The sequence below is a fragment of the Manacus candei genome, unplaced genomic scaffold (genome assembly GCF_025592945.1).
Source record: "Manacus candei isolate 608988 ecotype Guabito, Panama unplaced genomic scaffold, ASM2559294v1 h1tg000050l, whole genome shotgun sequence".
Taxonomy (NCBI): domain Eukaryota; kingdom Metazoa; phylum Chordata; class Aves; order Passeriformes; family Pipridae; genus Manacus; species Manacus candei.
Genome location: NW_026138098.1, coordinates 8,859,760 through 8,883,269, shown reverse-complemented (window position 1 = coordinate 8,883,269; position 23,510 = coordinate 8,859,760). Strand labels below are relative to the sequence as shown.

Below are 23,510 nucleotides of genomic sequence, written 5' to 3'. Positions count from 1 at the left end.
TTTGCACTAAAATGAACTATACACATTCACAAAATACATCCAAGCATCTCAACTGTGAAGGCTTTGGTTCAATGATGCACCGCGGGGCTCGTACTTTAAGTGTTCCAGCTAAATGTAGAAAACAAAAAATTGTTTCTATCCCACAGCTCCATTAACCTGGTTTCAGATTATTATTTTTTAAAATCAGAATTACAGATACCAGACCTGGACAAATATTCTTAGACACAACCCTTCTGCTTTTCATTTGGCATAAGGTCTCCCTCTGCTCTTGAAGATGTCATGCCTCCTGCCCTTCCCGCCAAAGAGGGTCATGCTGTGGTCCAGCAGATGACGAGGAGCAAAGCAAAGTCCATGGGAACATGAGGGAATAGTTTGCCAAGCAGCAGGTCCATGCTGGTGTGTGGCCTTTAGTCAGGGTTAAATAAACAGGGTGTAAATAAATAAATAATTTTTTCCCAGGTTGTGACCTTGTAAATCAAGCCTAAGCCTGGAAGGGATTTTTATGGTCCAGTTGGAACAGCGGAGCAGTCTTAGCAGAATAAATATATAGAGGAAAGAAAATAACCACGGCTCCCAATTGCTCCCAGAGTGCTGTGGGGAATGTTTGGTGCTCCTGTAAGACATGTTGATGATTAAAAAAGCAGGAGAGAGGGGACATCGCTCTCATTTACTCAGTGGCTGTTTCACATTATTCTAAGAAGTTTTAAAGAGGAGTAAAACGCAGTTAAATGCACCCAAGAGTAATCTTACAGCTTTGGAGCCAAATAGAGGGCCAAGCAAGCAAATGGGAAGCCAATCCAACTAGTTGCTAGCAGCAGGTTTCATGGAATTAGATAGGAGTCGGGCAGGGATTCGATCAAAGTCTGTTATCTGGGCATTGCAGCCTTGGGATGTTTCATGAACTTTTTTGCTCATTACCACCAATAATGGTACTAACAGTACTAAAACTTAGAGCAGTCCCTAGATTTAGTGTGGTTTGCTCAGACTGAAGCTGCTGCCCGCATTTTTAAAAGTCCAGAGAGAACTGTTCAGTGAGGTGGAGGAAAGTCAGAAAGGGGAGTTGGGACCCCCACCTCTCAGCCTTGCAGTGCCTTTATCTGGCAGGGCTGGATGAGATGGGGAAAAGAGGATTCACGGTGGGGAAATGCGGGGGACAAGCCATAGCTCTCTGCACAGAGCTGGTAGCATTATCCCTTAAGCCAGAAGGTTTTCCATGGGGCTCTGGGTTTGCCCAGGCTGGGGAAGGAGGCACTGGTGACAGGGGGCTTGCGAGAGAGTGTGGGGCTTGTCCCTGGTGGGGGACATCCCATGGGAGGGGATGTCAATTACTTTTCAGTGGAGAATGATGATGATAGTGCCGGGATCTGGCATTTTGCTTTTTACAGGGGTAAAGAGGTGGAGCTTCTGCTCCAGCTACTGCTCCCGCTCACATCCCCTGCCTGCCTCGCGGCTGCCGTACGACAGCGTGGGTGTCCCAGGGAAGAGGGGGGAGAAGGTCTGTGCCCAGCAGCCGCGGGGCAGGCACAGAGTCACAGAATCTACCAGGCTGGAAAAGACCTCTGAGATCATCAAGTCCAACCTTTGACCCAACACCACCTTGTCTACTACACCATGGCACTAAGTGCCACATCCAGTCTCTTCTCAAACACCTCCAGGGCCCGTTCCAATGCCCGATCACTCTTTCTGCGAAGAACTTCTTCCTAATGTCCAGCTTAAACCTGCCCTGGTGCAGCTTAAGACCGTGCCCTCTTGTCCTACTGCTGGTTGCCCGGGAGAAGAGACCGATACCCACCTCGCTACAACCTCCTTTTAGGAGCGTAGCCAGAGCAAAGACGGGGGTCCAGGCGGGATACGGACGAGAATACCGGCAGGATGCCGGCAGGGATACGGGCAGGGATACGGGCAGGCATATCGCCGGTGCGTGGGCGGGGCGGTCCGTCTCCACCCCCTGGGTGCCGATTGGTGCGGGGCTGGTGCCGGGGCGGTGCGGGGCGGTCGGTCCGGCGGCGCGGAGCGGGGCCATGCGGCAGCCCCGGGGCGGTGGCGGCGGCGGCGCCGCCTTCCTGCCCGCGGCGCGGTGCGGAGCGGCGGCCGGAGCGCCCCGCACAGCCATGGGCGATGGGTGGCTGCCGCCGGACTGCGGCCCCCAGAACCGCTCCGTGGCCGGGGTGACGGCGGTGCCGCCCGGGAGCAGACAGCTGCCCGCCGCCGAGCTGCTGTCGCAGCAGTGGGCTGTGGGCATGAGCCTGCTGATGGCCCTGGTGGTGCTGCTCATCGTGGCCGGGAACGTGCTGGTGATCGCGGCCATCGGGAGGACGCAGCGGCTTCAGACGCTCACCAACCTGTTCATCACCTCGCTGGCCTGCGCCGACCTGGTGATGGGGCTGCTGGTGGTGCCCTTCGGGGCCACGCTGGTGGTGCGGGGCACCTGGCTCTGGGGGTCCTTCCTCTGCGAGTGCTGGACCTCCCTGGACGTGCTGTGTGTGACGGCCAGCATCGAGACCTTGTGCGTCATCGCCATCGACCGCTACCTAGCCATCACCTCACCTTTCCGCTACCAGAGCCTCATGACCAAGGGTCGGGCCAAGGGCATCATCTGCACCGTCTGGGCCATCTCTGCCTTGGTCTCCTTCTTGCCCATCATGATGCACTGGTGGCGGGACGAGGACCCCCAGGCGCTGGAGTGCTACCAGGACCCGGGCTGCTGCGACTTCGTCACCAACAGGGCTTACGCCATCGCCTCGTCCATCATTTCTTTCTACATCCCCCTTCTCATCATGATCTTTGTGTACCTCCGGGTGTACAGAGAGGCCAAGGAGCAGATGAGGAAGATCGATAGGTGCGAGGGCCGGTTCTACGGCAGCCAGGACCAGCCGCAGACGCCCCTGCCCGCTCACCCTCACCACCAGCCCATCCTCGGCAACGGCCGAGCCAGCAAGCGAAAGAGCTCCCGCATCATGGCCATGAAGGAGCAGAAAGCCCTCAAGACTTTGGGCATCATCATGGGGGTGTTCACCCTCTGCTGGCTCCCGTTTTTCCTGGTGAACATCGTCAACGTCTTCAACAGGGACCTGGTGCCGGACTGGCTCTTCGTTTTCTTCAACTGGCTGGGCTACGCCAACTCCGCGTTCAACCCCATCATCTACTGCCGCAGCCCCGACTTTCGTAAGGCCTTCAAGAGGCTGCTCTGCTGCCGCCGGAAAGCCGACCGGTGGCTGCACGGCGGCGGCGGGGAGCTGGCCCGGCTGCCCGGGGGCTTGATCAGCACCGTGGGCTCCCCCGAGCGCAGCCTGGCAGGGACCTGGTCCGACTACAACGGGGGCACACGGGGCGGCAGCGAGTCCAGCCTGGAGGAGAGACATAGCAAAACCTCCGATTCGGAGTCCAAGGTATAGGGGGGCCGTGGGGGGCCGCGTCAGACCCGGGACAGGGGGGGAATGGCAGGCAGGGAAACACGCAGGAGTAATCCCCGGCAGATGCCTGATGGTGATGGTAATGCTATTGCCAAGCAAAACGATCCCTTGCCTTCGCAGGGGGAGTGCGGGTGTTTACTAAGGAATAAAAGCAGGTGAAGTGGTGTACGACATACCTCATCCGAAACTACAGCAAACAGGAAACCCACTGACCGGAGAACAAAGGAAATAAACAGCCCGTCCCAGGGACAGCCGCCTTGTCTTTAGGAAACGCGCTGTCGACGGGGGCTGCGGCAGCAGCGCCTGTACTCGGGTGCCTGTCCCGGGACCGTGCTGGAGGCTGAACCCGAGCCTTTGACGGCTGAATTCGGCTGCATTTGGGGTCCCGGCCACCCCCGCCTCGCCCCGGGGTTCATCCCCTCACCCAGAGCACTGGGGTTTTGGGAGGCGCAGGGTCGGTGCTGCAGGTGCTCCGGACACAGAGTACGGCTGGCGAGACGGAGATCTGCTGCCAAGATGAGTTTTAAGCTCAGAGTAGCCGTGCTCTCCCCTTCCGCAGAGTAGCGACAGGGAAAAAATAATGAGTAATGAGGAGCACTGGTATATTTTCAAAGGGGGTAAAACAACCCAACCCACACTCTTGTGCTTGTTCCCTCTGCATCAGCAAGCAGTGAGTTACTGCGCTTATCTCCTTCGGCCAGACAATAGCAGTCAGGCTGAGAAACTTCTACCTCAAACTGTGCATATTGTACAGGGGAATGAACGGACCATGTTTATATTAAACAGCATATTTACATACCGCTAATAGGATTTTATGAAAAAAGGGGCCGGGGGGGGGGGGCGAGGGGCGAGGAGCCTTCTGCAGCTTGTTCATTGTAATAACAGATGAACGGGGGAGGGGGGGGAGAATCCCGGCAACAAAAATTTACTGCACATTTTTTTAAAAATGTCGGCAAAGCCTCTTCTTGCACAGTGTTAAGAGTTGTAAAGTTATTTGAAGATGTTACTTGCACACACACACGCAAATTGAAAAGGAAACGGAGGTTTGAGTAACACTGACCCTGAACCTGATTTCTGGTTTTGTCTGATCTGTTATAGTTTTATTGAGAGAGTGACTTTTTTAATATTATTTTTTGAAGGTACTGTAAATATATCATATTATAAATTAAAATATCTTAAGAGACTTTATTATTTTTATTTCCAAATGCCCACGTGAATCTGCTGTTGTTTTAGCACATGTGTGTCATTTCCATTTTCCTCTCTGTGTGTGTTTTATAACATATTTATACTCTGGTGCAATTTACTACTGTGTAAGTAATTGGTCTATGTGGAATAAATACCATTGCAGCACAAGCAAGTGTGTCTCTATAGGTTTTGAAACAATACCTACTTATAATGGGAAGAACAGCATTTGTTTTTCTCCAAAGATGGCTCAGATTACCAATACAACTCTATCTAATGGCTTTTCCTGACACAGTGTTGTAAAAAACCTGTTTGAAACGCAGTAAGGTTGTGTTCCTGTTGCACTGAGGTCCAGTAACTTCCCTTAAAATTAGTGGCTAAAAGACAAGGTGTTTCCACTCTGATAATGAATACACTCATTTTCTCGAACTATTCCTTTCTGGAATATATTCTTTGTTGGGGGTTTTTTGGGGTTTCTTTTTTGTTGTTGTTGTTGTTTGGGTTTTTGGGGTTTTTTTTTGTTAGGAGTATGAGGCCGGGAGTCAAGAGACCAGAATAGTTAAGATTACAGAGGATGTTTAATTTGAAAGCTAGAAATGGTCTTGAGTAGAAAGAAATCTCCATATGCATTACATGCCACCCCACAAGTAGGTCCACCTCATGCCTGATCCTGCCCAAGTGATGTGGGTGATGTGTGTCCAGTGGGATGGGTCCTGGTGCTGAGTGAGGAAGTTGGGGGAGACCCCTGCCCAATGAGTACCGGGGGGGGGGCTCATGCCCTGTAAGGGGAGATGGCAGCCAGGGAGCCGGTCAGAGGAGTCCAGGCTTTGGTTCCTTCCTATTGTAATAAAGGAGCTGCCCTTTGAGGGAATGGAAAAAGCATAATTGGAGCAGGATTGGACTCTGGGACAAACTTAAACACTGAAGAAACCTCTTCTGTGTCACTGAGTGAAATAAAAGTACCTGGTTGGTAGATGATAAAGCTAAAGGTCATATGCAGCGCACTGCCGACAGTCACATACTCCTTGGGGGTCAGATCATGATAACTGAATGATCCAAGTTAGGAGGTACAGTGAACAGAAGTGCTGCAGATTTGTGTCCCTAGTTCAAAAGAGTGTCTTCCTTTATTGCTTTATGAAAATACGCTGTATCCTTGTGGTTTCATAAAGTTTTTCATTACTGAAATGAATACATGACAGATAGAGCAACAGAAACCTAGTGTAGAATAAAAGTGAAGCCATTTTTAGCTTTATAAAACTCAGAAGCGTAGTTTAATTAAAAATCAGCTCCCAGGAAGAGCACTTCCCAAAGCGAGTTCTTTAGGGTGGTGGCTAATGGTTTGTTTTGGAAACCATTTGTTCATTCTTTTTGTTTTCAAAGTTAAGGAATTTGTCCTTTGCAATTTCTAATGTTGTATTTCCACGGAGAAAAAAAAAGTTATGCTTTTTATGAAAAGACAAAATAAAGGGACCAGGAAAGTAAATAATTCTTTTCCATTGATGTTACTGGGGTTTGATGTGAGTTACAGTTAATGGTGTCTCCCTTGACAATAGTGAAATGGGGTTCTTGAAATGCTGGGTTGACATCAGATCAGGAGCTAAGGGAAGTGGGCTTTGCCACCAGATGTTTTGGGGTTTTTTTTAAATCTGTTTTTATCTGTGATTACAGCAAATACAACAGGATCAGAAGGGCACACCGGATGGCGATGTCTCATGCCAGTGATTGCAGGGAGATGTTGGCTGTGCATGTTGGGGTTGGGACAGGATGGGGAGGCAGCACTGCTCTCCCTGTGTGCCTTGGGGATCGCAGCAAGCCAGGGCAGGACCAGGTCCCTTCCTGCTGGGTAGAGCAGGACAGGATCCGGCCCCAGTGCCCAGCTGGGAGCTGCAGTGGCTGCCAAGCCCTCATCCTCGGCAAGGTGGCAGATCCTGGGGAAGCACAGTGCCTACTGCATGGAGCAGGGCAATCTAATGGACTTGGCTCTTCATCTCATAAATCAGTTCACATACTTAATTTTAACCGCCTAAATGCTTATGTTCTTGGACTTCAAAAAGTGGTGAAAATTTTACCTCAAAAGGGTCTGACTTAGGTGAGAAATTTATGACCAGAACTTGCTCGGCTTCTCCAGCCAAATAACTGTGTTGGGTGATGCTTCCCCTGGACAAGTGAAATGGCATTGAGGTAGGATGAATTTAGTCCATTGGCCACAGAAGGGCCAGCTTTGTCAGCAAGGCGATCAGGACTTGTCTGCTGTTAAATTTCTGCCAGCTGAGGACCTGCTGGAAGAGTCTGGAGGCTGACACATTGAGTGCCTTCATGGACAGCTAAGGTAATCCACCTGGCAGCCCAGATGGTGGATGCCAGTCCATCTTGCACGGCGTGAGACAAGCAGTGGCACAGTAACGGTGCAGACAGAGCAGGACATGTGGCACACACGTGTGCGAGGAACCGGAGGCTGCTGGCGAGCAGTTTGCTGTGGATCATGCTCAGAACAGGCTGTTCTCTGCAGAGAAGAAGGATACTCTGAAAAGTGTTGTGGGGCAGCTGAAATACTCCGGAGGCAATGAGTCAAATGCTCACGATGAATATTTTTTTCTGACGAAAACCAGACATGGATTAGCAATTGGAGCTGCAAGTCAGAAAGTATAGGTGGCAGGCATGCGGCTGCACACGTACATGGGCAGGAAAGTAACAGCAAAGAGCCACAGGCCTGCAGGGAAGGGAGACACAGGTAAACCAGAAATCCACTCAGAGAAAATGTCCTGCAGCTGCCAGGACCAAAATTATTTGGCAAGGATGCCTGAGACTTCCATATGGAAGATGACTGATTCTCAAAGGCGCCGGCCTCACTCTAAGCAGTGTTTGCTCAGCACTTCTGAAAAGAAGGCTGCTTCACTCCACATGTTTAAATGGGAATATATTGGATTGAAAGCCTGGATTCAGTTTTCGTGTGCTCAGGAAAGTTGAGGCTGTTTCAGACGTGCAGCAGGCTATTGAAGGCCCTGCAGAAGGACTCCCCACTTGTGAGAGCTACACAGAAACCCTCCTGCAAATTTGCTGCACTTGAAGACTGCAACCCTCAGCATCCACTGGCTGTAGCTCCAATCAGCATGAAACTATGTGCAAAAAAAGTGGCTTATGATCTGAACCATGCCTGTAGCAGATGCAGCATTTGATAGCATCAGCTGGGTGTTTGTGATGCAGGCCACACTGGTTCTTCTCCAAACACTGCTTTCCCTCTTTGCTGACGTGTTTTCAACTATAAGGACAACTTCTTTATCAGATTTTTTTTTTTTTTTCTAAACCCTATCTGAGGTTGCGGTTTTATTAATAACTTTTAAATGGCTATTTTGCCAACCTTTCTTGTGCCGCACACTTTCCTAATTTATTGTAATTTCCCGTCTGGTGGAGTGCATTTACTTCCTTTATGTAATATATCAGCTGCAGGGCTGGAAATTGGGAAGCTATGAACTGAAAGAGCAGACTTTCGTGAGGCCAAATGCGGTCAGGCATCATTGCCACCGGGAGCAGAATTTGACCTGATAATCTAATCTCATCCAGGGACTATCTCCAGAAAAGTATTGTTACCAACAGTAAATGACCTCTGCTAATGAAGCTGGAGCAATTAGTCCTGTTTAAAGCTGCCGAGAAAATGTTAACTGCTAAACAACAGTTAATATTGGATAGCTCAAATAATGAGTGTTTTGTTTGCTAGTGTGTGTTAGGTGATGTGTTGGGAAATAATTATCCTTTGACTAGCAGCCAGCTTTGTACTAATCAGAAAGGAGAAGTCATGTTCTGTTTGAAGGATTATACCTAAAAATAGTTCTGTTACCACCACATCAACGAACCAAATGAAGCAAATTCATGGAGTTGTACACACCTTCTTAACGTTTCACTTTTCATCCTAAAAACTCATTGTTTAACTGGAACTTTCTGTTTGATCGTGTCAAAAGCACTGATGTGATCTCCTGAATAGCAGTAAGCACACTCCCCCTGAAGGAGCATTACCCTATGCACCACTGACTCGCTTTCAAAGCCTGCCAAATTCCCAAACGTCCTAGGAGGAAGTAAAGATTCTTTCTCTTTATATAAACAATCACATATAATGTAAGATCAACAATATTTGTGATCATCATCTCGCAGAAGAAATCAATATGCTTTTTCTTTGAGATGTTTGTGTGCCTGACCATCCATGAGGAGCAGACCCATGGTAACAGCAGGTGATTTATCCCTGCAAATCAGTAGCTTCAGGCTGTCAAACTCTGCTGGAAAAAAGTGAGCAAGATGGGAAAAGGATAAAAAAGGTGATGCTGGTAAGCAAACCCAGGATTGTCATTGCAAAAAGAAAAACTGGGACATCTTTGACCATGCTACAGGTGTTGCCTTTTACTAGATAGGGAAGCACCAGGCAGAGGCATTGTGGAAACGCAGGTTAAGAAGCGTGAGATGTAAGACACCCTCCATTCAGGACCATGCCACCAGCTGAAACATGCCCGAAAAACATTCCTCAAAGTTTTTCTTACTCTTTTTGGGTAACAGCAGCAGACTAAAGCACACCTGAGCAACTTGTCAGCTATGTAAAGCCACACAACTCCCTGTTTGTGTCCTGGTCAACCATGGCTCCCAGGACACAAACAACCCCCTCAGCATCTCCCCCTTCCCTCCGAGTAGCATCCTCTCGGGTGGTTCCAAGCAGGAGGTGCCCCATGGCCTCCAGGGGTGGCAGTGCTGCGGGGGGGACGCGTGGGTGCTGCAGGGTGTGCCCACTGTGCCGGGCATGCTGGTGCAAGCTGCTGCTGACTGTGCCACTGCCCTGAGTCATTGCTCTGTCCTGCAAACACCAGCGACAGAATCGGGCCCATCGTGCTGGAAATGGAAGAGTGTTCAGGTTTGTTGTGTGAACTGCTGATCAGCTTCCTGGTTCACCAAAACTGGCAGCTTGGCAGGCACATTTGCTTCACAAACTGTCTTTTTTTTCTTCCCTACCCCATTCAGCTTCCAGGTTTTTTCACGGCAATGTTTGCATGCTCAGCCTTAGCACCCAACAGCACAAGTTTTTTGGTCGTGCCCTGGCAGCAGTCTGCATCCAGACATGAATAGCACCATGCTGATCAGTGTCTGGGTTTGGGCATACCCATTCCTTCCAGGATTGATGCTCAAATTTATTAATACCAGCTGCAACAGAGTGCAAAATTCCTAGACAAATAGAAAATCAGTCTTGACCTCCAGGTTCACAACCTAAAGGAGAAAACAGATGCTTACCCAGACTTTTGCCATTGCCATGATTAGCAGAGCATCTCAGATGTAATGGTGTGCCTTTCCCTTCTGATCCTGTGTAATGCACTGAATCCTGTTGTCCTTAATGAGATTAGATGAGGATTTTCTACTAGGTCAGTGCTTTAGCCATTAGCCACTGTTGTGTGTCTCTAAGCAGTGATGTACCTTTGCAAGCCTGGCCCCATGTCTCTCTCAAAGCCATGATATTTAGCTTCTTCCTACCAAAATCATTTTGATAATTGGTCTTAAGCTCATTGGCACAATGCTTTGAAAGGCAGATCTAAGTGTATGCACCAAAGAGGCAAACAGAGACACTAAAGAGCTCAAAATCTCAGAAGCTGCTGGGTTACAGCTACCAACAAGTCATTTTGCAGGGCCAGACGAGTGCTGCAGCCCCCTCAAAGGCTGTCAGCTGCCCTCCCTCAGAGGGGGACTGCAGAGTTCCCTGCCACTGTAGGAACAATTGCAGGGACAACACAATAGCTCATGACAAAAGATTTGCCAGGTGGTAAAATTTAAACAGTGTTTTGTGTCCAAAATTTAAAGACCTCTTGTTAAGAAGTAGTAGTTGAGACAAGCCCCTGGCAGGATTTCCTAGTGGGGAAGGGAGAACACTGTTCAGAGTTAAAGTTTCCATGTGCAGATGAAGAACCCTGTGCTGACTGGTCCAGTAGGGGTTACAGATGCCACTGCACATCCTGTGCAAGCCATGCTGATGGACAAGTGCCACCCCAGGGACAGCTCACGGTGCCCCCAGTCACCTCCCTCTGCTCCCATTCGGGTGCATAATGTGTACCCCTCTCACCCGCCCAAGTGTCAGAGGGGACCCCAGAGGTATCCTGAGGCACAAAGGTGAGTGCCAGCCCCACCATTGTGCTGTGGAGGGAGGAGTGCTTCCTGTTGGACTGGAGCAGGTGAACTGGGAGTCCCACAGAGCTCCCATTGTTTCACAGTTTGCCTGCTTGAAGACTTGAGCAAGAAGTGTTTTGTTTATCTGTTCTTCCCCTAAATACTCACTTGGGAGCCGTCAAATAAAATCTCCATTAGCTCACTTAGGACAGCAGGGCAGTGTGGGATGCTCCCCTGGCAGGAGCTGCCCTCTCTCTGCTAGGGAGGCGGAGGCAAGGGGAAGGCAGGGGGCGATGGGACCTGTTGCTGACACCCCCCCCCCGACTTAAGCATCGCTGGTACCCTGGGAGGTTCCCATCAGTAGACTAGGACAGCCACGCTATCAGTGCATCCAGACTGGATCTGACACAGGAGCATAAACAGCTTGTGTCAAATACTTGGGCTTTTTGGAGCTTTTACCTAATACAGAGCACAAGGCAGCTGCTCTTGCAGTAATTGCCGGTAACAACAGGTGTTGCAGCCCTGCTCTAAACCACCTTGAGAGCATCCACAGGAGAGATTTTGTTCCTGTTTCACTGCCAGGTGGTTACCAGCTATCTGTCAGCAGGGTAGGTGCATGTCTGTGGTTTTCAGCATCAGCCCGTCCAAGCCAGGGCTGGTGCTTGCATCCTCCTCCCCTCAACTCCCACTGCATGTCCTGCTGCCCACCCTGGCTCTGCTGCCTTTGCAACCATGTGGGCAATGGGTTCCTCTGGCTGAAAACCAGCCCTTTCAGACAAGGTTTGTTTCAGCTGACCCACACAGGTTGCACGAACATGGGTAACAAACAAATTCATGAGGGTCATAGGAAACATGCAGAGTGATGGGGCAGAGATCATCTGTTTTGGTAGCAGCCCTGATTTGAATCCATCACTGTGATCACAGATCTCATGTTCAGTGGTGATGCTCCAGAAGGTGAGGCTCAGACCAGCACCCTCTGGCCTGTCATTTTGCCTGAACCATGCTTGAGAAAAGGAAGACTTGCCACCCACACCTTCCCTCCCTTCAGAGGCTGATCTGAATATTCTATTCAGAAGATCATTGCATGTGAAAAACTAAAATAAATTTAGTTTTGTACAAATACTCCTGCGATAGAAGAAAAACATTATTTAAGTCTGATTATCCATGAGACCACAGTGAAGAGCATGGGACAAACTCCTCAACTCTTGGCAGAGATCAGAACCAGGGGAGCTGAATGAGCTACTCAGGTACTGGGTGACAACACTAAACTGTCCCTAACTACAAGAGGGTGATATGGCCCCAAGCCATGAGCAGTGGAAAAAATAATTCCCGAGGAAGAGCAGCTCTGTTTGCCCAGAGTGTATATATGGATCCCAACAGTGATGGGCACCACTGAGCTGTTAGGGGCTTGTGAGCAATCCCCATCATGTGTGTCTTCTGGTGGATGATGTTTAACTGCTTTTATTCCTGCACACTTCACTTATGTGGGAGCAAGGAATGTGGTGATAAAAAGGCTGGAATGATTTCAGTGCTGGATAGTTTCCATTAATATATTTCTCGTTATATAACACTACCATCACAACACAAAATCCAGTAGGATTTTGCCTTTTAGGAAGGTGGAACATTTCTATGTGGCCTTAACTAAGTAAATGGGGTTGTAGAGCAGGCTGGGCTTTGATGGGATACTTTTTAATTGTACCAGATGTGTTTGGGCTGTTGCATGGTATGAATTGCTTTGCCTTTACGTTACAAGTCACTTCATAAATTAAACAGTTGATGTTGTCAAATGCATGCCATTAGCACTCCCAGCAGATAATCCTTCCCGTGGCCTCATCAGAGTCTATCACAGGGCCTGTCTCCAGATAACAACCTGGAAGAAGAACAATGGTGCTCCCAGCTCCCAGGGGCCTCCACTCTTTGGTTCTGCGCTTCAGAAGAGAAAAATTATCCTTATCTTCATGGCTCAAGCTCCTTTTGAAATGCAGTTATTTTTTACTCATACACTCCAAGTATTTTTTGCATGATATCGGTGAGAAACTTGAAACCCCCTTTGAGAAGAGAAAGATTTCCTGCAGCCCTTCTACTAAAGAAAATGGATAGATCAAGTAGTAAAGTTCAATGACTTACTTAGCATTAAATAAGAAAGAGAATAATGAATTGGATTTTGTGTGCCTGTTTTTCCTCTGCAGGGAACAGTCAGGCTAATGGATTTTCATTGCCTTGTGCTTCTGTTCATCAATCTAGGTGAGTTCAAAACACTGCTGCCTTTTTGTGTTCTCCTTTCCCTGCTCACTTGTCACAACTTCAAGTATTTGGAGCTTAACAAACACATTGGTTTTCTGCCATCAACACCATCTTGACCAGTGAGGAAAACACACAGGGTTAACCCCCTGCACCAAACAATGACTACATGGACATCTGTATTTTATGCCCTGTAGCTGCAAGTAAGCAATTCCTTACCTAGGGTGGATACTAGTTTCCTACTATTATGAGTTCAGGCTTTAACATTCTTCAGAAGAGACATTATTTCCCCACTGGGTTCACCAAAAACTGGTTGGATCTCCAAACCCCTCCTTTGTTTACAGGCTTTGCCAAGCACACTGTAGGACTTTTATTGGGGAAGGAAGGGAGGCGGCAGAGGAGGAAACTATTACAAAGCTATTTAACATAAACAACTTTCTCCTGTAAATTCCAAACACCACTTGGCAAAGAAGAGGTTAAATTTAGGGGGTGGAATGGGGGGGGATCATTAGGGCAAAGCTATAAATAGCAAATTGGGAAGGTCAGGGAGAGACATGGGGGAAGGCAAAGATGAGCTGACCCTAAATGGGGTGGATTCTCTGGCTTGCTGGAAGCCCTCTGCTGCTCTGCCCTCAGAGTTTGGATCTGGGGTCCTCCCTAAGGCATGTCGAAGCTGGGGCATTGCTCAGACAGAAATGCTGCAAAACTGACTGGGAGCCATAGTTGTTCAAAGGTGAACCTGAAAGGTCTCTACAGAGCCAGAAATTGATACTGCTCCTTCCTGCCCCAAATCTTTCCTGGGTCTACCAGCGCCTGCCCAGAGCCAGAGAGCTGCTCTCTGCCTACTTGGAGCAGGATTTCCATTTTCCTACCAGCCTTGGTGCCTCAGGCTTTGTGGTCTGTTTTTTGTCTGAATGGGAAATGCATAATGAGAAACTGTTTAAACAACTTATGGTACAAGGAAACTGGAGTACAGTACAGCACTCTAATTTATTTCCAAGGAAATTATGCACCCTCCAAAAGCACTCCACTCAAGCACTGCAGTTTAAAGTTGGAACATAATTGCTGGCCATCCTGGGTGTGCCTCCTGCAGCCCTCAGCTAGGTCCAAGTGTGGTGCGCAAGGAGGGTAGGAGTCTGCCAAGATCATCGGTGCTGCTATCTGGCTTTGCCACCAGCAGCCATTCATCAGCAGGTTATTGCAGACCTTTGCACACAATGAGATGCTCCATGTGGGTATAACTCTGCCAGTGAAGCGGTACCAGGCAATGTTATATAAACTCTGTGCCAACGAATATGTTAAGATACACACAAATGTTAGCGAGGGCATTTCCTTCACAGTGTTTTAAACCACCCATAGCAGCTCTGTGGACCAAGATGACAAGGAACAGAGAGTAACCAAGCAAAGGATCATCTCCCCTATGCCCCAGGCTGTAAGTAAGGTTGGCATCTTGGCACAGTTGAATGACTGAGGCTCAGGGAGGGTCTGCCTGTTAGACCTGTCCTGGCTGTTGCTTTGCTTGCATGGGTAATTCTGGTCAGCCTGGTGCTGGTGAAGGAAAACTCAGGAACCAGGAAAGCCACAGAGGAATTCTCTTGTTCTATTTTCAGCCCTACACAAAAAAGACTTCAGATCAGATGCATTTCTGAAACTTATCTATGTGAATATTTGACTCCTTATCCAAGCAGAACAAAAGCCTCCAAACCTTCTGTGGTCTATCCATCAAGAGCCTTATCTCCCCATGTCACCGTTCAGCTCCTGGCTGCTGCTGCTTGGAGCCTCCCGCAAGCTCAGCTCTGACCACCAGCTTCCCATCTCCCCTCTCCAGGCAGCTCTGCAGCATTATCCACAGTCACCTCCTTGGCTCCCTGCCACTTCAGTGATGACCTCTGCACTGCCTGCAGGCCTGGGCTGCTGCATGCTCCACAGCCAGCCAGCTTCGTGATGGGCTGCATTGGTGCTGCTGTATCACAGCCCATCATCTCCATCCCCCACACACATACGTAGCCTGGGCTATGGCCATAGCCATCACCAGAGCAGAGCACACTGACTCAGCTTGGCCCTAACAATGGAGAATGTTTGTCTTTTTTAATGGGATATTAATGAAGCTTGGATAAAGTCCTCCATCTGAGGTTCAAAGACTGAAATATCCAAGGAGAATATTTCTGATCCCCTTCCACCTGGCAACCACTGGGCCCCTCTGGTAGGGGCATCCTCACTGCTGCCGTCAGGCTGCCAGAGATCTCAGTTAGCACCCCTAAAAACCCAGGTAGGCTCTACCCTGGTAAATGAGCATGGTCCCTGAGCTGCTGGGAAGCACCAGGAGCATAGCAAGCACATGGACGGGCACCAGCATCATCAGCCCTGTGGAGGTTCCTGGCCAGGTAAAATAGCTGCATGGTAAGACTTAATGCCCAGTTTATACCATGTGTTACTCAGCCTTGTTGCAGAAGTCTCTGCAGTGCATTGTACTTGATATCAGGGCCACAAGACATTCCTTGCTTTGAAGCTGAGCTGGCACAAGAAGTTTTCTGCAGTCCTGCTGTCCTGTCAAAGCTGTGGCCAAAAACAACAGGGAGAAGACTTTGGAAAGAGTCACCCATCCACAGTGTAGGGCCTGGCTGGCTCAGGGCTTGAGAACAGCTTTCATGAAGGTCAGAGGTTGAGATCATGTGCACCATGGTGGGGTTCAGAGATCTCTACTGCTTGGTACCACTTGGTCTCAGCCCAGATCTAGACAAGCTTCGGAATCGGGGTGGCCTTTCCCAATGGGCCCATTTTCCTATGGTCCTTTTCACAGGAGACTCTGATGAGTGGGCTGTTACTGCTGTCCTCCCTGTGGTTTTAATTTTTTTCTCTGTTTTATAGTCAGAGGGGTAAAGCTAATTCCCATCTCATATATAACAATGAATTTGACTCAATAACAAGAAGATCAATGTACTTTTTATACTGTGGTGTATGATAAGCTATTTATAAATAGCATATCACTTCTGGATCATCGTCAGAGTTTAAAATAAACTTGTAATTTAACCATAATTTTCCAGTGTTGACAGATATGATAAATACATTTTTGTTCCAATAAAACCTAATTTCAGCAATGTTTTGCAAAAATCATTAGAAGCTAAGGATTATTTCCCTGATTTTTTTTTTTACTTTGTTTGTCTCCATGTTCCAGTGTTTATTTTAATGTTACATTCCATTATAGAAAAAAATCTGTGTTTGCAGTAATTTGTTTTCCAAGGCCCCTGCTTAAGGGATGGAAGGATGTTCTTGAAAAAACTGATGGAGAGAGGCATCAGCTCATGTCACAAAGGCCTTGGGGCAGTTGCAACACCTCTCTGGACTATTAAGGTACACTCCAAGATTTTTCTGCAATCAAGCATTTTCATTCTTCAGTAAAACAGCTCTTAAATCAGTTAGCATTGTATTGTAGATGTAAATGCAGCACAACAGAGCCCTTCCATGTTGTGAGGTGAGTGGGTCCGATCCTGCTCTTGAACACAAAAGCACAGGGAATGTTGAGCAGGAAAAATAGCTTGTTTTAAAGTGCTTTAAAGCTGCTGTCTGCCTTCTGAGCACTGCAGTTTACAGCCCATACTTCTCACGCCACCTCCCCGTTAGACAGTCAAACAGGAGATGATGCTATTTGGAGAGCAAGCCTGTATGCTGCAGGCATGAAAGTACTGATACTTGTATCCACATGGACTGGCCTTTGTCTGTCAGGAGCTTCCAGAAAATACCCAGGAAAGGGGCATGCAGAAGGGGAGAGAGGTCTTCTGGTGGGCTGCCATGTCCCTCAGGCTGCTTTCATGGTGATACCTAGAGGACATCATTGATGCAGCCAACTATGATAATCCTTTCAGTGGGAACAGGTGCTGGAGGATAATCCTGCTGTTTTCCTTGGTTATGGTTCTCTTCGGTCACTAAGACTGAGCAAACAGGATTATCATAGCAGCGGTTCAGGATGTGAAGTTGCTGGTGCTGTGTGCCCGTGGCTCTGTGGACATTTGTTTCCAAGGCAGTCACTGGCTTCGCTCAGCAGCCTGTCCTGGTGAGGGCAGTGGGTGAGCAGGTGAGCCAAGGGGCTTTGCTGGCCACTCCTGAGGTCCTTGCTCAGATCTGCACCATGCCCCTTGGGGATGAGGGCTGAATCCCGGATGCAAAGTCCCTCCCTACAGCTCTCCCAAGAAGATGCATTCCCCAGCTCCCCAGATGTGGGGAGGATGGAGACTGCCCAGCCATGCATTGTCCCAAAACATGAGCTGGGCAAAACCACTGGTAGAGGAGCTGGGGGATGACAAGAGGTGGCAGATCTGTCTGGGCTGCCAGATCTTCTTTGCCTGGGAAGGTCTGAGGCACTGCAAACACCCTTGGGATTCATGGTGAACCAGCCCATCCTGACCCTGTGAAAGTTCAGAGCAAGTCCCCGTGTAGGCGCAGGCTCGTGCCTCCAGGATGCTTTAATGCACTGTAAGGTTTTGGGTTAAATCCGTGAAGTGCTGCACTCATCCATTCCCACTCAGCCCACTTCCACTGCTCTTAGAGCCCAGCCTGCACCCCGGTGACTCTCCTTGCTGTGCAAACCCAGCACCTCTCTGCTCCTGATTTACTGCCTTTTGCTTTGCTGATAACAACCCCTGACCCCCCCTGCTGATTCCCTTCTCCACCAGCAAAGGAGGGCATGTGAGGTTCTTGTCATCAGCTTTTACAGTCTTGTGCACAGACACCTGCTCCCCGTTACTGGCTTGCTTTGGGCATTCCCTGATACCTAATTTCAGTAACAGAAAAGCAATTGATCTTGGCTTCGTGGTTTTGTGGCAATCTCGGCCCAAAATAACAAACTACGAAATAAACATGTGTACAGCATATATAGCAAACTGCAGGAATAGGAACTAGGGACATGCAGCTCGGGGAGAGCTGTTAAAGCTCCAGCTTGTAGCTGTGCTGATAAGGCAATTTCCAAGAAATTGCCCAGCCCTTGAATTCTAGAAGCTCTCTTCCCAGGTCAACAACCTTTTGTGGACTGAATCCTGGTGTCACTCTATGAGCAAACACGGGCCAGACAGGACCTTCTGCAAATGGTACAAAAAAGAGGAGAATCTGTGTTGCTAGAGAAGGGGCCCAAAAACTTTCTGGCATAGGTAACAAAAAAAACACAATGAAAAGCACATTTGGTAATTCTGGTAGTTTGGGAAAGCACAAGAAAATGTGCTTCAACTTTATTCTTCTTTGGACAAGTCTCCTCCTTGCCTGAGAGGGGATAAAGGTGGTGTTAGCTGAGCTGCTGCTCTCCCTGTCCCGCTGTCTGGGCTCCCTCCAAAGTCTCCCCTATTCCTAGGGAGCACTCCATAAGCCCCAGGAGCAGGGCTCTGCATCGGGGCTGCTCCAGCACCAGCTCCCCCACAGCTCCACTCCCTGCTTTTGACCAGCCTTAACTTTAGACATGAACAAAGGCTCTTTGGAGAGCAGATTTTCCATAACATCCCGCAGCTCCGTTAGCAGAAATGTTGTGCGGCTCCAGTGAGAGCACAGGCAGGGCTGATTAGACCCAGTTGTTTGGCTCCTTCATTTCACGGGGATTTTGTAAAATATCTTATGCAGGTGCAGGAGTTGACACAACAGAGCATGCACCGTGTTAGAGTCTGTCCAGCTTGTGTGTAAACACCACTAGTCCCTTTTTCAAACTCTTAGGAGCTGTTTCATAAACACAAAATACTTTGCTTAATTTCCAAATCACATGAGGTTTCCTCAGCAGGGCCAATGGTGGAGGACACTGCAGAGCAGCCCCAGTCCTGTGGAGCAGCCCCAGGTCACTGTCAGAGCTGGCAGCAGAGGCAGGCAGAGGCTACCACCTGCTGGGCCCTCCTTAGTGACTCCTGCTCTGAACGTCTCCACAGTGCCATTTAATGATGGCAGGAACACTGTGTGCTGAGGATCATGACACAAACACCTCTGGCCAGCCCTTTGTCACTAACAGAGCTCTTGACATGCAAGCCATGTAGACAGGGAGGATGCTCAGTCGGTAGCTTTGGGCACTTGACCTGTTTCTTGCTCATTTTGAGTCTTCCAGAGTGTGAGTGTTTCTCTTCCTCACTGGCCTCGTGGAACAGAGGCACCTTTCTGAACTGAGGCAAATTGCCAGAATTTTGCTGAACTGGGGGACCAGACCAGACATTTCTCCCTTGGAACTTGCTCCTACTAAAAAAAGAAACAGCTCTTCTGACAGTCATTAAGAAGGGGGGATAAAATTCATACATATTGGGCAGGCACATGCCTGAATTTGTGTGGGATCCCACACTCACATGGGGAGTCTTGAAGGTCATCATGGGAAACACCCTTGCATACTTAGGGGTGTTTGGGTCCACAGGGCTGCTGCTTCTGTGAGAGTGGAAGGCCTGGCCTGGGTAATCCAGGAAACCCAGGGTGTTGTTCATCCCACTCAAGGAGCTTGACCAAATAAGTTCCGTAACTCACCCTGACTCTTGCAGCCTTGAGATTAAAGGAAATGGCACATGTTTTGGATGGGCAGACTCTGTGGATCTTGCAGGGCTGAACATGCACTGCTGCCAGCTTGTCTGGGAGTCTCATGGTGCTATAGCACGTGCATTTCTGGGGCAGACACTGTTTTTGCACCAAGCACACTGGATGCTCTCAACTAGTTTCCTGATGTAGCCTTTCTATGATTGAGCTGCTCTACTGAGCTGCCCTGAGTCTCAGCAGGTCATGATAGCTTGCACCTACAGCACATCAGACTTCATCTTCCCAGCTAGCCAGGCTCTGGGAAGGTCACTGGAAGGAGTCCAGTGGCTTCAAATAGGAGTTGACTCATGCCCCATGAGATCAAAACAAAATGTCTCTGCGTATGAAAAAATATTATGGAAACTGTATCATTCATGCACAAAAGCCACACTTCAGATTTATCATATAAAATACCTAATATTGTAAATGGAAAGAAAAATTGAATAAGGCCTGGTGTGCATTAAAATTGTTGGAATGTGAAAATGTCCCTTCCCATAAACACGGTTGGGGTCTGGTACACAAGTAGGCATCCAAAACTGGGAAGCTCAATCCCTTCCTGCACTTCTTCAAAACACTCACTTTCTGTAGAAGTAATTTCTAGACTCCTCCCTTGTCTTGTCAAGAGTGACCCAGAGAAAATGTTTACTATGGTGTGGTCAATATGAGGTGATGTGGCAGTGTGACAGGTATTTCAGGACCTCACAAATACAGCAGCAGCACCCAAGAGTGCTGCCCAGGACAGAGGTGGGCACTGAGAACACCCCATGGGCAGGCAGCAGGCTTGCTCATGTCTGGCTCTGTGGTCAAATCCTGCCCCAGTGATGCTGGCCAGGATTTGACCATGGTGCTGAGCAATGCAGAATCCCTGTGATTCCCTCAGCTGCCATCTGCAGCTTGATTGTATTCCAGCAATAGCTGATTGCCATGGTCCAGGGAGCAGGATTTAGCATATCACCTTGAGGAAATGAGCAGAGGATGGCTCAGCATGCACAGCAAATGCAACTCTGAGGGAAAAAATGAATTAATGTGGGTATTAACCAGCAATTTGTCATACAGCCTCTAGAGTCAGCTTCTGATGCTGTGAGGTGTGCGGTGAAAACCAATGGATACTTCTGCATCTCCCTGGCTTTTCTGAAGTTCTTCAGCACTGGGAGCTGGTGGATATCACCAACCCTGTTTGCTGCTCAGCAACAGAAGAAGCCCTGATGAACGCTCTAGCTGCTGGCTGCAAACCTTTCTCTCTGACCTGGGGCCCTGGGGCAGACTGCAGCTCTGTGCTATGCTTCCCTCCCTGGGTGGGAACATCAGGAGCTGGCTGTGGGCACTGCAGAGGTGCCATCTGTCCCCTCATAGGCTGGACCTGATGCACTTTCCATTTATCACCCTGCAGTGCCTCAGTACCCCCTCCCTGTGACACCTCTGTGGCAGAAGGGTCCCACCACACACCCTCCAGCAGCTGGCCCTGAATGTAAACAAATTCAAGATTCAAGTGATACAGAGAGCCAAGTGAAATAACCCACCTGCACCATTTGTCCACTATTGCCATCAAATTACCCTTTTTTTCTACCAAAGCACATTCAGTCCAGGATAGCCAGTCACACTGTGCAAGCCCCTCACTGATCCCCATGCCTACAGAGGACAAGAGCTGTGAGATGGCTGATGGGATTTTGGGCTCTCGTGCCCTCTTGCCCCAGTGCTATGGGGTGATTGGAGTGTGACTCAGCTAACTGGGCTATACTGGTTCCCTGCTGGAGTGTATTCCCATAGCTGACATCAGGAGACATCCAGCTTCCATGACTAAACTCTTCTAACATTCCAGAAATCCAACAAATAAATGTCTCTTGGAAATAATCTAGTATTTTGTTTTGGGAAATGAGCAAACCATCAGCCTGGTCACTTTTGTGTAGGGGGCAAAGCTTCACAAGGACCCGCAGGGCACCGGGCAGCAACAGGAGCATCTTGCTTGCCCGCCCTCCCAGCCCGCCCCTCCTCCTTTGATGGGTTTGGAATGAGCTCTGGAGGTCTCACTGCAGAGAGTAATGATGTGTGAAAGCTCACTTTCATTTTTCACTCTACTTTTTTGGAAGGTGGAACATTTTACAGTTGACAGTACCATGCTAAAGCCATATGAGGCAAGTAACTATTTTTAACCAGATAGAGACTATCGGAGAGTCTATTGCTGAATCATTTCAAACAAGGAAGAAATCATGGGGTATAAAGTAGGGGTGGGAGGGATGGGGGTGGAAAGGCTTTTATCATACATTTGTTCCAATAACTGTCCAACTACTTCAGGACTTCTGATGACCACTTACTGAAAATGCCTGTGAGGTCACTTCAAGTAGTGGTTGCATTTTACAAAATGTTTCTGCTTTGAGAGAAAAGCAGTTCCTCAGGTTAGAGAAGCTTGAGAGGCTCCCTGTGCTTGCTGACCCCCTTTGCTGACCCTGCAGCATGCTCTGAACTGTGCCAAATGGGAGAAGACACTTGAGCATCTTGGCTTTACCCTTCTCTGAGCCCCCATCACCACATATTATCTGGGTGCAATGTGCTGAATGCTTGTGGGACCACAGCTTGGGGTGAGGGGAGAAAGGGTGGCCTCAGCCCTGGTCTGGATGTCCTTCCACCTGACAGTGAAAAGCTCTGGTTCTCCCTCCCCTGCCCACAGCAGTGCAGAGCTGGCACTTCAAATTTTGCCAGGTGAAATGGGCTTGGTGGATAAACTGAGGAGTTTTTGTCACGTTTCCTTTATCTGACGCATCTCAAACTTGCAACACCACTTCTCCCTGGCAGCTATGGACTAAGGCAGCCTCTCACACAAGGAAAGGGAAAGCTAGGAAGTACAACTGAGTTACAACTGCCTGACAGGTCATGACCCAAACAGTGTTAGAAGCCTCTCAGCCTGTTTGTGTGATTTAATGCACAGCCTATTTGTACTCACTCAGAGCACAAGGGTGAAAAACACACACATAATGTTTAGCTTTGTGCTGGAGTTTGCTTAACTCCATTGCATGTGCAGCATTTGGCCATGGAGCTGAGGTGAGTCCATGTAGGAACGTGGCACTGCTCGGGCACAGCATGGTGCCAAAACAAGGACTGGGGGGAACGTGTCTGCATTCAACCCTGCCGACAGCAAAGTTGTGTGACCTGCAGTGTTCTCCCAGTTTGCAATGGGAAATCAAACCTTCCCTGACCTAGTCTGGTACTTGGTCACCCCTCCTCTCAGGGCAGGGCAGTGGGGAGGGGATGGCTCCCTGCTCAATGCCAGCCTGGCCAGCCAGGGCATGCACAGCCCAGTGCCAAGCTGAGCTGGGACTTTGGCTTGAGGAAACACATGGTTGAGCCAATGCCACTGATTGGCATCCAGCACACTCACACTTGCTCACCGCTCATGGCTTGTCCAGTCCCTACCCCTGCAATCTTGAGTAATGGGGCCTGACACATGTGTTTTTCCAGAGCACAGTCTCCTCAGATCGAATTAATTCTGTGATTTCCAGGTGCTTCCTCCTCCGCATAAATGATGAAGACTTCCTGAAGCTATTGGCCGAGGTTGCTTGAAGCCAGGACATTAAAATTAATCTTTTGTTCTTGGGTACTCTCTGTAGCCTGATGACCTTGGGTGCTGCCTCTCCTTTCTCGCCTGTAGGTCTCAAAGCTGCCAGCAAAGAGGCATTTTAGGGGCAAGAGGAGGGGAGGGCAGGGTGTGAAGTGATTTGTCTGTAGGTCTGAGCCTGCTGGGAGGCTCCCCCTGAAAGCTCTTTGCAAGAGCCTCCCTCCTCAGTTGCTGCCTGGGTCCACCACACATGGCCTGAAATGAGCCTGCAGCTCATCCCACCACCCCAGTCTGAAGGCGAGGCTGGGATCATCCAAGTGTTTCTGAGGACGTGATAACTGAAGGTTGTGTTTAAAGGCACCAGATGATCTCTCCTTCCCAATTTGAGGGGGTGCTTGTTGAATAGTATGTTTGTATTTGAGCAACACTGACCATGTCCTGTAGGTCCTCTGTGCACTAAGAGGAGATGAGTTTTT

At 48.9% G+C, this 23,510-nt stretch overlaps 1 protein-coding gene across 4 annotated transcripts; it reads left to right on the top strand.

The window, feature by feature from the left end:
* The first annotated feature begins 2,006 nt into the window (after window positions 1-2,006).
* ADRB1 (adrenoceptor beta 1) lies at window positions 2,007-23,215 on the top strand. 4 transcript variants are annotated; one of them, XM_051799913.1, is made up of 3 exons: window positions 2,007-3,389; window positions 12,914-12,968; window positions 22,979-23,215. In XM_051799913.1, exons 1-3 carry the CDS (start codon window positions 2,022-2,024, stop codon window positions 22,996-22,998), a joined length of 1,443 nt encoding a protein of 480 aa, XP_051655873.1. In that variant the 5' UTR covers window positions 2,007-2,021; the 3' UTR covers window positions 22,999-23,215. The 4 variants fall into 4 exon arrangements, with proteins under 4 accessions (XP_051655873.1, XP_051655872.1, XP_051655871.1 ...); XM_051799912.1 differs by lacking the exon at window positions 22,979-23,215 and adding an exon at window positions 20,541-21,406; XM_051799911.1 differs by lacking the exon at window positions 22,979-23,215 and adding an exon at window positions 14,328-15,890.
* The last annotated feature ends 295 nt before the right edge of the window (window positions 23,216-23,510 follow it).

Coding starts and splice junctions, on each gene's coding strand:
- ADRB1 (XM_051799910.1), top strand. CDS start 2,022: ATGCGGCAGCCCCGGGGCGGTGGCGGCGGCGGCGCCGCCTTCCTGCCC. Junction 3,390..12,913: donor CCTCCGATTCGGAGTCCAAG/GTATAGGGGGGC, acceptor TTTCCTCTGCAG/GGAACAGTCAGGCTAATGGA.